General features: G+C 39.3%; 1 protein-coding gene across 2 annotated transcripts in view; it reads left to right on the top strand.

The window, feature by feature from the left end:
* Positions 1-12,300, top strand: part of lyl1 (LYL1 basic helix-loop-helix family member) — a 14,163-nt gene extending 1,863 nt beyond the window's left edge. Inside the window, exons 2-4 of one of the 2 annotated variants that reach the window (XM_061983811.1) lie at positions 298-1,263; positions 8,707-8,804; positions 11,501-12,300. In XM_061983811.1, coding sequence (XP_061839795.1) covers positions 725-1,263; positions 8,707-8,804; positions 11,501-12,033 — 1,170 coding nt within the window. In that variant the 5' untranslated portion in view covers positions 298-724 and the 3' untranslated portion in view covers positions 12,034-12,300. Of the gene's footprint in view, positions 1-297; positions 1,264-8,706; positions 8,805-11,497 lie in introns of both variants that reach the window. The other variant, XM_061983810.1, reaches the window with a different exon arrangement.
* The last annotated feature ends 2,533 nt before the right edge of the window (positions 12,301-14,833 follow it).

The following is a 14,833-nucleotide window of genomic DNA, read 5'->3' as shown; positions in this document are numbered from 1 at the left end:
TCTAATTGTGAAAGAGGGAACTGTCCGAAATAAAAGTCATGACCATTAAGCGACAACAAAACAGGAAGCTAAGCTATTGCCAAACCTTAAAGATGGTGACTCACAAGTAACACCAATGTCCCTCTTTGCAAGCAGCACATTTGCTCAATAACAATTTGCACTGTCCAATAATAAGAGCATCGTTTATCAGTTGCGTGCTTTCGTGTTGCTGGCGTGTAAAATGTGACATACTGTACTCTCTAAATATACACCAACTATACAGTAAATCCCATGCACCTTTTTCTCTTTGTTTCACAGCCTCTTTGATATGGATCCAATCTTCGCCAGCCGGGGACATTTTGAACGCTTAAAAGGATTTTGACTCACATCCTTGACATACACACACTCACACACACACACTCAGAGAATCCTCCATGCAGGATGTGTGTGTCCAGGCATCCACCTTGGGTCACGCTGTACTTAAAGCTCCATTAGGGGTCAGCTGGTGTAAAGATGTTTTCTTCGACAGAGGGCTCACTCTTGAAAGAACCCCAAACGGGGACAGATGGGTAGAAAGTTGGCAAGTGAGATGCGTGTAAAAGCACAAAGACATGAGAGAATCTGCAGGAAAGTGCAACAAGTGCAACCAGGGGGTGAGTGAGTTCATCGTCCGGGGCAATACAACACGGTGACACAAACGCACACACACGAGAAAAAGAAAGCTTGAAGCCACGCGTGCTCCATCATGATGGAGAGGATTAACCCCGAAGAGACCCAGGCCTCCCCACACCTCGGCCCAGGCTCCACCTCGCCTCCGTGTGAGCCTCACAGTCCGCTTCTGGCATCTTCCAAAGATGTCCCCGCCACCCTGAGGACCACCTCAGCCAACGTAACAGACACAGATACACCGGAGCCGGTCGTCATGGAGACGGATGAGTCCCAAGAAGGACAAACGACCAAATCTCCCACACTCTCCTCCCCACCGCCGCTCCTCCCCAAGACAAGCCTGGGCCCGCTCCCATCTCCACCTGCAGCCTCCTCATCCTCACCTCTTCCTCCTCACATCCCAGTCATCAGTCTGGCCCACAGCAAGCCCCCGCTACCCCTCCCCAACACGCCTCTGACCACGCTGCACCCGTTCCCCACAAAGCATCCTCACCTGGAGCTCCGCCGCAGCCAGCTGGCCTGTTTGCCTGCGTCCAACTCAGGAGGCGGTCCATCGGCAGCCTCGCCAGAATCAATGATGGCTCAGCCGTACCTGCACCTTCATCCTTTCTTCTCCAGGTGAGACCACATTTTTGCATAAAATCCCCTTAAAAAATAAAAATTAATAAAGGAGGAAACATATTTACAGTATATTCACATTGAAAGATGGCTATTAGACAAACATAACTTTGCAATCATACACTCATTCATATCATTATTATAATAATTATTATTCATTTAAGTAACAACAAAACAGGAAACATTGCTTTATAGCAAGGGTGTCAAACTCATTTTTGCCTAGAGGCCACATGGAGGAAAATCTATTCCCAAGTGGGCTGGACTCGTAAAATCATGGCATGATAACTTAAAAATAAAGAAAACTTCAGATTGTTTTCTTTGTTTAAAAAAAGACCAAGCACATTCTGGAAATGTTTTTTTTTTTTTTACACTTACATGTTGTGGTTAATAGTATTCTATCTTCATTTGTCATTATTTATACGATCTGACTAAATTATGTGATAATAATTGGTGGATTTGAGTCTGGCAGAGTTTTAAAATAGTGTTATTTTTAAAAATCTATCAAAAGATGAAATGTATAATGATATCAAAATTAATTTACAAGATGTTATTAATGTAATTTATTCATTTTCCTCAACTGATGTACTAACACCATGTGGTTATTCTGTACATATAGAGCATCATCTACAACAAAACTTGGGAATTTGGACTCATATCATTAATCTCACATGAAGTTAGAAGTGGATATATATTATTTCAGCATATTTATGTGCGCACAGAAAATGTGTACACAAAAGTACAACACGAAATGTACAGAATATCAAAAGCATTTAAATGTCACAGGTTACATTACCAACAACATCATTGACAATCAAGGCATGAACGTAACAATCCACATCTTGTATACTATCACTAATAAGTAGGGATGTCCGATAATGGCTTTTTGCCGATATCCGATATTGCGATATTGTCCAACTCTTTAATTACCGATACCGATATCAACCAATACCGATATCAACCGATATATACAGTTGTGGAATTAACACATTATTATGCCTAATTTGGACAACCAGGTATGGTGAAGATAAGGTACTTTAAAAATAATAATAAAATAAAATAAAATAAGATAAATAAATTAAAAACATTTTCTTGAATAAAAAAGAAAGTAAAACAATATAAAAACAGTTACATAGAAACTAGTAATTAATGAAAATGAGTAAAATTAACTGTTAAAGGTTAGTACTATTAGTGGACCAGCAGCACGCACAATCATGTGTGCTTACGGACTGTATCCCTTGCAGACTGTATTGATATATATTGATATATAAGTGTAAATGAGTGTAAATGGGGGAGGGAGGTTTTTTGAGTTGGTGCAATAATTGTAAGTGTATCTTGTGTTTATGTTGATTTAATTAAAAAAAACAACATCTCTACTAATAAGCAGCGTAACTATGTAGTGTCCTCTATCTTAACACGACACATAGCTCCACCCATGGGCGCCGATCCCGTGAGTGCTTCGGGGCCCGAGCACCCGCGGACAATGCCGAGCACCCACGTGGGATTGATGGCAAATTCTTTCTCACCACCAAGCAAAAACCGTGCATGCTTAGAAAAGTAGCGTCAGATTTACCGCCCGTCCGAGCATCCACTGGCAGAAATGTAGATCGGCGCCTATGGCTCCGCCCTCTCTGAAGGGAAAACAAGGAATTGCTGTTCCGACATCCAGTGGACACATTTTCATTTTTATATTTGGCAAACTCATCTCGCGGGCCGGATAAAACCTGTTCGTGGGCCTGATCCGGCCCGCGGGCCGTACGTTTGACACCACTGCTTTATAGTGATAATGACTTACAAGTATGAGGAACAGCTGCAAAAAAAAAAGGTAAATACTGTATATATATATTTTTTTGTCTTAAATGAATAAGACATGAAGTAATATTTCAAAATATTTTAAATAAAAAAAAAACTGTACAACAATAAGAAAATGAATAAATAAATCAAATAAATACGGTCAAACCTGCCTATTGTAACGGCTCACGAACAAGTAGACAGGGTTAAGGTACCGTATTTTTCGGACTATAAGTCGCAGTTTTTTTCATAGTTTGGCCGGGCTCCAGTGCGACTTATGTTTTTTTCCTTATTTATTATGCATTTTGGGCAGGTGCGACTTATACTCCGGTGCGACTTATACTCCGAAAAATACGGTACCTGTTTTAATTGTGATTTTTGTGCATTCATTTTATTGTTTATTGCTATGTCGAACTCACACGGTGAACTTTATAGAGGAAAGCACAAAACAATTCATATTGTAGCAAGTTTAGTCTTAAAAAGAGTAAACAAAGAAATAAGTGAGCCCTAAAAGTTGAGTGTTTGCGTTGCAGCTGTGTTGTGGCTGCAGAGCCTCCACGTTTCCACTCGAGTCATTGTGTCATCTTCCAGCCTGGGGCGGACATACCATTAGACAAACACAGGCAGTTGCCTGGCGCCCCGAGATTTTCAGGGGCCCCAAAATGTCTCATAAGAAAAAATTTATAAAGTTTTGTTCTATATAAAAAATATTTTGTCTTAATTTTTGCGCTTCGAAATACATCACAACACTTAATCAATGTTGATCGTTCTTGACAGCCCCAACCCTCGTCCTTCTTACGCAACGGACTAGTCCATGTTACTGCACATGCTCAGACTTGATTCCGGAAGAGAGACCTGTTGGCGCGGTTATGAGAGTTGTGAGGTTTTTTATTTATTTAAACTATCCAATATGTCAGCCTTTTGACACAGAATGTATGTGATCAACACAACAAGAGCTACTCTCGGTGCAAGTGGAGAGTGAAGTTTGTAAATCTTCGATTTAAAAACTTAATTGATTCTTGAACAGGGTTTGTAAATAGAAAAGTTTGTATATTGAAGCAAATTTCTCCACAAGAAACAATGTAGATGTTTGTACACTTTGAACATAATATATAACACTAAAATATAAAAGTACTTTATATCAAACAAACATAACAATGGGGTGATGGATCAACATTATATTTATTAAATAAGCCAAAACAACAACAACTAGCTGAACTGTCCTCATTTTCAGCCGCCCTGTTAACACGCACACACACTATCACTAGCCCTGTGGTGCACTCAGTTTGAAATTACAAAACTCCTTAAATTTACCAGCCAAGTCGCTGCAACGAGTAGGAATAAAACTAAATCCACTTCAAAGTAACTTGTTGGTTATTCTGCTTTGTGTGCGGCGGAGGTCAGTGTCGACAACACTGTGGCTACTCCCTGCATTTTTTCAAACCAACACAACAAATGAGCACCGGAGATCGATCCGCCTGCCCACAATGCATGTGCTGCCTGGCACAAAATGGCTGCGATGCAAAGGACACAAAGAGTGGATGAAACGTTTGTACTGAGTCAAGGTCCGCACACCAAATCCTATTTGTATTCGATCTGTGAGGTTGTAAATTGAGGTTCCACTGGATGATAATTAAAGCACTCAAAATGGTGAATTATTGTAACTGAGGGTCTGGTAAGATGTAATGAAAGCTCGGCAGGCAGGAACTCAAGAGGCACTTTTTTTCTTTTTTTTTTAGTCAACTTGTCTCGTTCAAACATGACCACTGTCAATTGCTCTCTTTTTCCCACGAGTCACACAAGTATGGCCTTCACAATGATAGCGCTATGTGTCACATCCAGTCCAGTAATGATCCGCGGAAAATGCTAATCAATATGTAGGTGCCCAGATGACTAAATACTCCAGCAGTCGCATGTCTATAGCTGGGATGTTACTGAGGTCACACCCGGCTCACGTCCCGCCCAATGTTCTCTCTAAGGTGCGCTCCTGTGCAATTGCGCACTGCTCTAGCGTCCTCTGCGCACGGCAAATCTATGGCACACACAAAATCAAATAAAAAAATAAGCGCATAACAATTTTCGACACGACACGGACACGACAGAGAAAACAGTTTTCATCATCATTGTTCAAATATTGTAACGTCTGTCGAGACGCTTTGAGGACATGAATTCCATCGATCACTTTACTGAGCAAAACTCTTTATTGTCGGCCATAAACACATCACCAAAACATTAGTAAAAAAAAATGATATCTAGCAAAAGTGGTCATTTTCTGCAGTACAAACCAGACCAAAACCGCTCGCTCTTTCTCACTTGCGCCAACACATGCACATATGGCACTTAGCCAGTGATGCGTTTACAGCCACACAAAAAGTCGGACAACTCCAACACCACACATAAAGTGTCATTCCAAGTTGTTACACTATGATTTACCAATCAAATGTGTGCTTCTTCTAGTGTCATTTATTAGGAATCTTAATTTATAAATATTAATCATGAAATGCTGTTAGTATAATAAATAAATACTAATAAAAATATATTTTTTACAAACAGGAAGTTGCAGGAATGTACACATGCTCCCCTGTTTACATCTCATTGTGCAACATGTGAATGTTTTAATGGGAACTAAATGCAATGTCTAAAAGGGGTACACATTATTTCCAAAGCAGGACCTCCACCCAGACAAACAATACAAGTACACAGTTCATGAAAAACAATATTTTTTGTTATTGTAATTGTAAGTGGGCCTAAACACTTATATTAGAAAATAATCTCATGGAAATGACTGCTGTCATTTGATTATAATAATAAGAGAATGTTGTCTGTCTATCTGTGTTGGCCCTGCGATGAGGTGGGGACTTGTCCAGGGTGTACCCCGCCTTCCGCCCGAATGCAGCTGAGATAGGCTCCAGCACCCCCTGCAACCCCAAAAGGGACAAGAGGTAGAAAATGGATGGATGGATGGAGATTTAACTTGTTATTTAGTCGGGTTTGGGACAGGTGTGCTGCTGGTGTAGCCACAGTGTGCACGTGTGATGTTGCTCACATGGGCTCCACTGAATGCTCAGGGAGTTTTTGCGTTTGCTCACACACATGAAAAATTAGAGGGAACAGACTCCCGCCCATTAAATATGTGTGGTGGTCAAGCTCGTTCTGCTCTCAATGGTTACTAGGCGCCATTTAGCCTTTCACAAAGACAAAATGTCCAATGGTTATGTTGTTTTTGGCTGTGCGAATTGTTCAAATCGCAAAAAAGATAAATATTTCTTCAGAGTTCCTCGAGAGGTAATCAAAAAGAGCGGAAAAGTGCAAGATTTTACGAAACAATGACGAGAAAAGCATGCAGCTCACTTTCCTGTCTAAGGGAACAGGGTGAAAGAATGCATTAATGTTTGTTGGATATACTTTTAACGTTTCGTATTCCCCATTGAAGTATTATCTTGCTATTATTTGTAGTTCTTAAACACATGTTTGCTACGAGTGTTTCGAAAAGCACCAACAAGTCTAAATAAAAGAAAGCAAATGTGAACAAAACTTAAAAGAGTTAAGCCTTTACCAAAGGCAACAATTCTAAAAGAAGCTTAGTTATATTCAGATAAAGACAGGGAAAAACATGCTATTAGTAAATGGCGCTTGCAACAGCAACAAACATGGCTATAGACGCAAAGTGAAATAATGAAATGCAACCTTCCCCGAGCAAAAACGATGCATATTTATCCGGTAGAGTCTTGATACCAATTTCCTTGACCCAGCCTTACACAAAGAAGTTGTAGACCATCTCATCTGTTTCGTCGTGTAGAATGTCGTATGGAGCACAATAGTTCGATATGTCTGAGGAACGTATAATCCTTGATATCACTCAACAAATCTTTTTTTTGATAAGGTATAAGAATCTATTCCATTGCATAGTTGGATTTTTTGCAGGAAGATTAAAAGCCTCTTTTGTACTCAGATAGTTTACGATCTGCTTGCTGTACAACAGCCATCTTGGCTTGGTTGACCACCACTGGTTTTCACTTCCGTGAAGAAGTCACATGATGGAATACCAGCAATGACATCACATCCCCAACACTCCAAAGCAAATACGCAAGGCTGCTATGTTTCACCGGATGCCACAGCAATTTCACGCAGATGAAGTAGAGCGGGACTAGAAGTAGTACAAACAAAACACATCCGGTTGATTTTCAAAATAAAACGCTTTGTGTTGTATAATAGTTTACTTATCCGTGTTAAAAGCACAACAATCAGAGAAACAAAGACACGATCCAAGCAAGTCTTCTCCTTCTCCAGTTGGATCTTTTGTCTGTTGTTGAATTGCTGCAAACTCGCAGCACGCAACACAAATGCACTCGGTAGAATTAAGGCGTAAGACTCTATTAACATGAATAATTGCAGCAAATGTTGATATTAGTGGACGCTATACGGCGTAAAAATTAAAATTCTGGAGGTAAAAATGTTTATAGAACTAATTTTCTCTGGGGGGGAAATATTTGTGGCCGCTATGGACATGTGGCCACTAACACAGGTTTAGTGTTGTCCTGATACCGGTACCAAAATTATTTCTATACTTTTCTAAATAAAGGGGACCACAAAAAATTGCATTATTGGCTTTATTTTAACAAAATATCTTACAGTACATTAAACATATGTTTCTTATTGCAAGTTTGTCCTTAAACAAAATAGTGAACATACAAGACAACTTGTCTTTTATTAGTAAGTAAACAAACAAAGGCTCCTAATTTAGTCTGCTGACATATGCAGTAACATATTGTGTCATTTTCCGTTCTATTATTTTGTCAAAATTATTAAGGACCAGCGGTAAAAAAAATTAATTATTAATCTACTTGTTCATTTACTGTTAATATCTGCTTATTATCTGCTTACCGGGCCGGTACTTTTCAGAAGCGGTATGGTACCAAATATGATTCATTAGTACCGCGGTACTATACTAATACCGGTATACCGTACAACCCTACACAGGTTTGACTGTGCATGTTGATAAATACAATAAATAATGATAAAAATGTATATAAACTAAATAATGATATTAATACAATGTTAATTTAGGTCATATCTTATATTTAACAACACTTTCTTTTCTTGAGTCTATTACGAATAGTTGTACAGTTTAAAAGTTACATTTAAATAGATAAAATATAGTAAGGTCGACAGGTATACGTACAGTACAATAACACTGCTTCAATATGCACACTTTTTTTTTTTAAATAATAATGTAATATTTTAGAAGCTCCACTTTATTTCATCACCAATTCTTCCCACTTCAGGAAGCACACAGTGGGACAATCACACAAAGGAATGACTAATTGTAGGTGCTTGGAACTGTAAAAACTGGCAGCCTTACTGTATCCGAGCCCTCCAACTGTGCATCTATTCGCAAAATGATTTTTGAACACAGCAGACGAATGATAGTCCACATTATCTCCATGTATGACTTCCCCATCTGTCCTGGAAGCTTGTTCCTCTCTACTGTGTTTGTAAGCAGGAGGCATTGATCTACTTCATCCTCCTGTAGTGCACAACTGGTCTTAATTAGACTGGCATCATAATCTACACGCACACTCAATCTCACACACTCTGTTATTCTTCTTTTCTTTGCCATAATCATGTTTACTTACGTATTGCCTATTCCTTCAGTTCATACTTGGGTACCTCAGGAGGAAGTTTTGGAGTCATCACCAGCAGCCGCATTAAGAGGAGACCTTCGTCACACTTCGAGATGGAGATCAATGAACGTAAGTCAGCAGCTTCTACTTTGTTACAAATGTCTCAGAAAACTCACTCATCATATTTTGGTGTCACGCTTTTTGAATAGCATGTTTATAAGCATGTTGCAGTAAGACTTTTTGCATGTCTGATAAGCTCCTTCTGTTGAAAATCAGTCTTTAGTCAAGTACACTTTTCCAGTTAAAAAGGCCAAACTATCCAAATTTGTATCATCTGCAAATGTTTGGATTTTAAAATTAACATTTATGTCTTATTAAATGAGGAAAATGTCTGAAAAAATACAATATTTACCCTGGATTTGCAACTAGATCTGCACCAAAAAGTATTTTTTTTCTGAACATGCAAAAAAATAAAATAAAACATCAAACAAACAGGTTTTAGATTTAGCCATTTGACACTATAAATATTAACTTCTTCTGTTTTTAGGGAGAACAATCTGCAGTTGTACCTAATGTTGTGGCCCAGCAGCGACTGCAGCACGGATTTCATATTTCATTCATTCACAACTCCTCCAACACGAACATTATTGTTTTTGCACTTTTGGCTTCTTATTAATTAACTTTTTCAAATAGATTCAATCTTGCACGTGGAAACTTTAAGTGTGGGCTTTAGTCGATATAACACTCCCGTCAGGGGGTGCATTCTACACCGGGGGTGCATTATCCGGCACAACACCTGGACGCTATGATATACACCCCCGCTACCTCCAAACCCCGCCACCCCCCCACACACACACCTTGTAGCGTCCCAGAAGAGTTAGTGCTACAAAGGATTCTGGGTATTTGTTCTGTTGTGTTTATGTTGTGTTACTGTGCGGATGTTCTCCCAAAATGTGTTTGTCATTTTTGTTTGGTGTGGATTCACAGTGTGGCGTATATTTCTAACAATGTTAAAGTTGCTTATACGGCCACTCTCAGTGTAAACTGTATCGCTGTTGATGAAGTACGCTTTGCATTTACGTGTGTGTGCGTACAGGAGCCGCACATATCTTGTGACTGGTCGGGCACGTTGTTAGAAGGAATGAAAAGTGGACGTGACGTCAGCTCGTAAAGGACGTTAAAAGCAGTGCCTGTAAGGCACGCCCCCAAGACTGTGGAATACGAGAAATAATGACTGATGAACAACTTTGTTCGATAATGAGGGTTGCTTCAGCTCAAAGCCTGAGCCCCGACATTAATGAACTAGCATCCAAGAAAAGATGGCAGGTATTTGGCTTGGGCACATCAGATTAGATCAGTGTGTTGCAAACTGAGCAGTTTAAAGTCCTGAATGGTTGGTTTACTCATTATTTTATTTTCAAATTTATTAGCCTGTGGAAAAAGTTAATGTTGATATTTACCTCAGAAGGCTGCAAATAGAAAAGAGGCATTCAATTTTTATTTAAATTGTATTTGATATGCCATTGATATTTTTTAATTATTATTATTTGAAACTCGATTTTGCATGTCACTATAAAGTTATATAAGCCCTGCTTGTTCAATATTCAATGCAAAACTTGTTTGGGACCCTATTAAAAGGTTAATTTGTTCAACCTTGGCCCGCGGCTTTGTTCAGTTTTGAATTTTGGCACACTCTGTATTTGAGTTTGACACCCCTGCTCTAGGGCCATTCAGGAATGTAAATGTATGTAGTTTTATTTTGATATCTGTCGGTGGTTTCTCTTTTACTTATTAATTATTTATTAGATTTTTTTTTTTTTTTTTTTTTTTTTTTTACTTGTTTTGGTGGAAAACGGTATATGATGCATTATTGGCTATTCCTGTTAACTATATGTGTCTAAAACCCAATAAACAAATGTTTAAAAAAAATTAAAAAAATTAAAAAAAAAAAGTTTAAGACATGTCTTTTTTTTAGACTTTTTTAAGGATTAAAAATAATAGTCGTCCCTCGCCACATGGCGCTTTAAATATTGTGGCCTCACCACATCGCAGATTTTTTTTTGGGGGGGGGGGGGGGGGATTTTAAAGCATACCTACATATTATTGGTCCTAAATTAAGCCTTTTAAGCATAACAAATGGCTAAATGCACAAAAAATATGAATACTACAGACTAGTATCGGACATTAAAGGAGACCAAACCAGTTATTCAGTATCATGACCTCTGTTTGGCTCAGCCTCAGGCAGCATTGCTATATTTTATTCTCTGGCTTTTAACACTACGTGAGTTGTGTGGTCCTCTGTTGTCCTTTGTGTTTTTAAAATTTTGATTTCTATTTACTGTTTTAAATGGTTTTACCCTTTAAAATCATTTTTAATCATATTTATTTTATATCGTTTTTTTATATTGGTTTTATATGTATTTATTTGTTGTTTTTATTCAGTCATTGGTGGAGCTAAGAATAATATTTGAATATTGTTTTTAATATTGTTGTGCAGCACTTTGGAAACATTTTGTTGTTTAAATGTGCTTTATAAATAAAGTGGATTAGATTGGATTGGATTGGATTAAACTAGTGTAAAGGTGACAAATCTTGTGTCTGGAGGGCTCTCATAAAAAAAAATTTTTTTAGAAAAGTAGTAAAAAAAATGTTTACATTTGATTTATAATTAATGAATTCTACTTAATTTATCAGGATCATGTCCAGGACCAATTAACAGTAATAAACGAGAGAAGACTGTAATCTTGTATTCGGGTCAATGTTCACAGTACATGTTGCCATGACAACACCAACTCAGAGAGTGTGTGTGTGTGTGTACTCAGCAGGTCCTCCACAGAAAATCGCTCGCCGCGTCTTCACTAACAGCCGTGAGCGCTGGCGGCAGCAGAACGTGAACGGCGCCTTTTCGGAGCTGAGGAAGCTCATCCCCACGCATCCGCCCGACAAGAAGCTGAGCAAGAATGAGATCCTACGTCTGGCCGTCAAGTACATCAACTTCCTGGTCACCTTGCTCAGCGACCAGGCCCGGGACACGCGCAAGGACTCGTCTGGGGAGGAGGCGGAGCTCCGGAACATTGACTCGTCCGGACCCGACGACAAACTGGAAGCACCTTTTCAGTGCGACACCCCACCCCCGTCCCACAGCTCCTCGCCACCCCCCGCGGCGAGGACCCGCCCAGGCCGAGACTCCACGGAATCGGTCGTGCAGCTCACCGCCTTGTCGGCGAGCTCCGGTTGCGACAGCGACACGAACAGTGAGGACAGCTTTGGGGCAAAGGCCTCTGTGGTGACGCGTGGCATTCTGGGGGAGGTCAGGGGTCAGATTAGGATGGTGGCAGCTGCGAGTGATGAGCGGTGAGGACTAAAGGAGGCAGACCGAGGGAAAATGTCCGACCGGATGAAATACCAAAGAGACTGATTGTTGTGTCTGTATATCTAAAAATCACCCACAAAAACAATGGACCATTGCTAATTAGCATAGCCACGCCCCTTTTCTTTGGCCAACAACTAGTGAAGGCTGTTGTTTGTATCGGTACATCCATTGACAGCAACACAGAGGAACACGCTTATGTTGACAACTCAACAAGCCTCGTTTACAGTGTTCTTATTAAAAAAGTCAACCACTTTCGTCGACGTCAAATTCTTCGACCGAAAGCGGTCATTTCTTGAAAAAATTGGTCCGTTTAGGACTTTAAGTCAATCCTTTGTACTAACCCCAAAACCAGTGAAGTTGGCACATTGTGTAGGTCGTAAATAAAAACAGAATACAATGATTTGCAAATCCTTTTCAACTTATATTCAATTGAATAGACTGCAAAAACGTTCAAATTGGATAACGTTATTTTTTGCAAATATTAGCTCATTTGGAATTTGATGCCTGCAAAAGTTTCAAAAAAGCTGGCACCAAAAGACTGAGAAAGTTGAGGAATGCTCATCAAACACTTATTTGGAACATCCCACAGGTGAACAGGCTAATTGGGAACAGGTGGGTGCCATAATTGGGTACAAAAGCAACTTCCATGAAATGCTCAGTCATTCACAAACAAGGATGGGGCGAGGGTGTGGCACAATATGAAGCCTAAAATCCGACAACGGAGACCCCGGACGGTTGAAAAACTTAAACTGTACATCAAGCAAGAATGGGAAATAATTCCACCTGAAAAGCTTCCAAAATTGGTCTCCTCAGTTCCCAAACGTTTACTGAGTGTTGTTAAAAGGAAAGGCCATGTAACACAGTGGTAAAAATGCCCCTGTGCCAACTTTTTTGCAATGTGTTGCTGCCATTAAATTCTAAGTTAATGATTATTTGCAAAACAAAATTAAGTTTCTCAGTTCGAACATTAAATATCTTCCCTTTGCAATCTATTCAATTGAATATAAGTTGAAAAGGATTTGCAAATCATTGTATTCTGTTTTTATTTACGAGTTACACAACGTGCCAACTTCACTGGTTTTGGGTTTTGTAGTATTGCCAGGGGAGGCAGGTGTGTGACACAGCCTCACCGGTTATCATGAAAAAAGTAATAATGAGAGCATGAACTAAATATTTGTTGTCCATTAAACTGTGATATAAATGCTTTTCTTTGTAATTCTAATGTTTTTGTTGATTTCCTAGAGAAGAAATTGCAAAATATCAACTCCTGCAATAATGAGACATGTTTCCTACTGTAGTGGAACTTTAAAGTCGCTTATCCCAGGATGGAGTAAAACCAGAAGAAAACATACATTAGCCACACCACATTACTCATAGTTCAAACGTCGTTTAAAATATCGGAACAAGATTGTTTTCTCGAACACCTTTTATGCTTCGATGTGACCAATTGGACAGTAGTCTACAATCTTAATTTTTGTTTTAAATGTGAGAATCTTTGCCGGCACATTTAAGTCAGGAGATGTTGGAGAGGGGGCGGGGACAAAGGCATCGTAATGTACGATAATTACAGAAAATACTTTTTTTTTTTCATGTTTTTCCTATTAAATTCAGTTTACAAAAAAAAGATAACATTTGAGGCACTGTGGCTTAGTGTAGCGTATAAAATAAAATAAATCACAAAATCATTCGAATGACTTTTTTATGTCATTGCCTGAAATAAATAAATAAATGAAAAATGAAAATGAATGAATACTGTAATACAGTATTTATATAGCATGTATAAACTGGACTCAAAAGATGACCCTGCAAGGTTCCAAGAAGCCTTTCTGAGATATGTAGCAGAGACTGATCTCCAAATGAACCCAGATTGAAACACAATTGAAATGTGGGTGGTTGATGAGCCTTTTGTATATCATGACATGCACAGCAATACTCAAAAACACTACACTTCAAACCGGCTAGCATGCTAACGCTAGCGGGTCACTCGCTAGCTAACTAAAATGCTATCATTAGTACTGGTCACGTTCACATCTTCACCTGTTACAAAAGTTTAACCCCAATCTAAACTTAAATAAACAACATTGCTACCTGAGAAACTGGGCTAACACTTTTAAACATCAAACTTACAGGATGTGCTCTCTTTTAGTACAGAGTGAAAGATGTGAAGACAGATACATTTGGTGTGGTCCATTTGTATTGGGAAGTCGGAATTTCCAAGTTCTTAATTGGAAGTGTCAATCAAACCGTCCCTTGAGGTCGGATTTCTTACTCAGAAAGTGGGAGCAATCTCACCACCCCCGAGTTGGCTTCAAAAATGGCTGCTCTGAATGTAAACAATAATATAAACATGCATCGAATTCAAGACCCAGGGGGCCAGATATGGCCCGCCATATCATTTAAAGTGATCTGTCACATCATTTAATGTGGCCCGCCATGTCATTCAGCGTGGTCTGCAGTGTGGCACACCATATCATTTAATGTGGTTTGCCACGTCATTTTATGTGGTCCGTCACCTCATTACTGTGGCCCGTCATGTCATTTAATGAGGTTTGCCACATAATTTTATGTGGTCCGTCACCTCATTACTGTGGCCCGTCATGTCATTTAACTTAGTCGGTCTCGTCATTAGTGTGGCCAGCCATGTCATTCAATGTGGCCTGCCACATCATTTAAAAATGGTTGGTCACCTCATTAATGTGGCCCCGTGTCATTCAATGTGGTCCGCCAGATCATTTCACATGGTATGCCACATCATTTATTGTGACCCCCCCATATCATTTCATGT

Source organism: Nerophis lumbriciformis, linkage group LG25, assembly GCF_033978685.3.
Source record: "Nerophis lumbriciformis linkage group LG25, RoL_Nlum_v2.1, whole genome shotgun sequence".
In the NCBI taxonomy this organism is placed as follows: domain Eukaryota; kingdom Metazoa; phylum Chordata; class Actinopteri; order Syngnathiformes; family Syngnathidae; genus Nerophis; species Nerophis lumbriciformis.
This window is presented reverse-complemented; position numbering and strand designations above follow the sequence as displayed.